The sequence below is a fragment of the Teleopsis dalmanni genome, chromosome 1 (assembly GCF_002237135.1).
Source record: "Teleopsis dalmanni isolate 2A chromosome 1, ASM223713v2, whole genome shotgun sequence".
Lineage (NCBI taxonomy): Eukaryota > Metazoa > Arthropoda > Insecta > Diptera > Diopsidae > Teleopsis > Teleopsis dalmanni.
Window position 1 is genome coordinate 11655813 of NC_051846.1, and position 2654 is coordinate 11658466.

At 33.7% G+C, this 2654-nt stretch overlaps 1 protein-coding gene across 1 annotated transcript; it reads left to right on the forward strand.

The window, feature by feature from the left end:
* Positions 1 to 801: 801 nt before the first annotated feature.
* On the forward strand, positions 802 to 1773 carry LOC119670867 (collagenase-like). Its single transcript, XM_038081291.1, has 2 exons — positions 802 to 1087; positions 1154 to 1773. Exons 1-2 carry the CDS (start codon positions 828 to 830, stop codon positions 1719 to 1721), a joined length of 828 nt encoding a protein of 275 aa, XP_037937219.1. The 5' UTR covers positions 802 to 827; the 3' UTR covers positions 1722 to 1773.
* The last annotated feature ends 881 nt before the right edge of the window (positions 1774 to 2654 follow it).

Consider the following 2654-nt stretch of genomic DNA (forward strand, 5'->3'; position numbering starts at 1 on the left):
TAAGGTGCAAAAGGCAGTTCAATGAAGAAGGGAGATAATTTGACTTTATAGTTGACTTTATAGGTAGAATCAACAAGTATATTGTCAGCAAATTTTAATCCTGATGATTATTTTAATGGTTTCAGTTACTTAAAGCAAATACTCATATGCACCAAAATAACCCGGACATTCAGCAAGTTTATGAAAAAAATATCAATTCTCTCAGGACTTAAGAACCGATGCAGAGACATGGTACTGGAGATAATGTATGGTTTTTATATTTAGAATAATGAATAAATTGAAAACGCATAATTTATTTTCCAGTCCCAAATGCGTTTTCTTCTAAAAGAGAACACATCCGGATGTGTATAATTTTTTTCTAACGAAGATAGCATAGAATTGTTCGGAACTTAAGTGATGATGTATGGAGATCACCCTGTTACAGATTGGCAAAGTGGTAATTGTTTAGTTTGAGTGGATAATTATCAAGAGTGGAGAAGAGTGAAAGTTTAAAGATAATTTAAATAAAGTACCACATAAATACTCTTATATACTCAATATATTATTACATTAATATTACAGAAGCAACCGATTAGTTGGAGATAAAAAATTAATTAGCCCTTATAAGCTATTGAAAGTTCTCAAAGACTTTTGTTATTGAATTCTTATCATTGCCAAATATTTTAATAACTAAAAAATTAAAAAAAATTAAAATGATAGAAATTAATTAAATGTATCTTATCTTAGTAAACTTCTTATGCTGACCGCTTACAATATAAGTATATAAAAGACCAAAACAAATAATATAATATGACAGTTCATTTAACTTTTTGAGTAAGTGCAGAGCTATGAAGCCCTTGGTATTTTTAATTTTGGCGTTGGCTGCAGTCAATGCCTTTGAATTTCGAACCTTGCAAACACGCAATGTTGAAATGCCCGTCTTAGATGAACCAACAGGGCGCATTACAAATGGTGAAAAAGCCACAGTAGGACAATTTCCGTATCAAGTTGGTCTTTCGCTTAAACTGAATCTTTACTCTTCTTCGTGGTGTGGTGGTTCACTAATTGGCAACAGTTGGGTGCTGACAGCTGCTCACTGTACTGATGGGTAAGTGAAAATTATAGATCCATAATCAATTAATAAACTTTTTTCTAAAATAATTTATTTAAACAGCGTACAATCTGTTACCGTCTATTTGGGTGCCACGGAGCGAACTTCTGCTGAAGCCACTTATACAGTGTCAAGCAATAATATTATCATTCATGAAAATTGGGATCCAACAATATTGCAAAATGATATTTCTTTAATTCGAATTCCATCAGTTGCCTATTCCAATAGAATTCAAGCTGTCAAATTGCCTAATATCGCCGATTCTTACCACTTATACACTGGCGACGTTGTTGTTGCTTCCGGTTGGGGACGTATAAGTGATAGCATTAATAGTGTTACCGAAGATTTACAATGGGCTGTTCTTGAGGTTATCAGTAATACCAAATGTGCTATGACTTACGGTAGCAAAGTAATTCTGCCTACTAACATATGCGTTGATACATCTGATGGAGTGTCAACTTGCCAGGGCGATTCCGGTGGCCCACTAGTGTTGGTTTCTAGCGGAGTACAAGTTGGTTTAACATCATTTGGTGCCGCAGATGGCTGTGAGAAGGGCTATCCAGTAGCATTTACTCGTCTTACCAGTTACTTAGACTGGATTAAATCACATACTGGAGTTGTGTACTATTAAATATTATAAAATGTTTACATCTTTTAAAAATTAAATTAAAATCATTAATTCAGCTATTTAGAGTTTTTTTTTATTAGAAATCATTTTTTGATATTAATTAGTAGTTAAATACATTAAGACTGAAAAGTTTTCGGAAATTCTCATTTAAAATTCGCGCGCTGTATATTTTTCGATATTTTAAGTTTATGTAGTTTGGCAGCACTGTCCTTAATTACTATGCCAAAAATGAGCTCGATCTGTCAGACAGTTCGTTTACGGCAGCTGTTGAAACCAGTTCACCTCAGTAGTGCGTTGCGAAATGTCTTCGACGGTCGTACGACCGTCCTGGAAGGCTTTGTACCACTCATAAACTTGAGTTTTCGATAAAACTGATTCCCCATAAGCCTTTTGTAGCATTCGCAACGATTCTGCACACGAAATTTCGTTCGAAACACAAAATTTGATGCAAACTCTTTGTTCAATATTTTTTTCCATTGTTTTTTTCGCAACGCCCTACTGAGGTGAACTGGTTTCAACAGCTGCCGTAAACGAACTGTCTGACAGATCGCGCTCATTTTTGGCATAGTAATTAAGGACAGTGCTGCCAAACTACATAAACTTAAAATATCGAAAAATATACAGCGCGCGAATTTTAAATGAGAATTTCCGAAAACTTTTCGGTCTTAATGTATAGTTAACATAACTCAAAAAGCGAGTTTATTCAACATAACTAATCGTATAGTTTTTTAAGTAATCACTTTAGCATTCAATGATTAGTATACTAGATTATGTCTTACTAGATGAAAGTTTAGCACGAATAAGGAATGTTGACTACCATAAAATGCTTCTAATATGCAATTGTTCATATGAATAGGATTGTTTATCAGTATAAAAATGCTAGATGTATAGGAACTAGTTGACCCAATTAGAAAAACTTTATTGTGGCAGAGATTA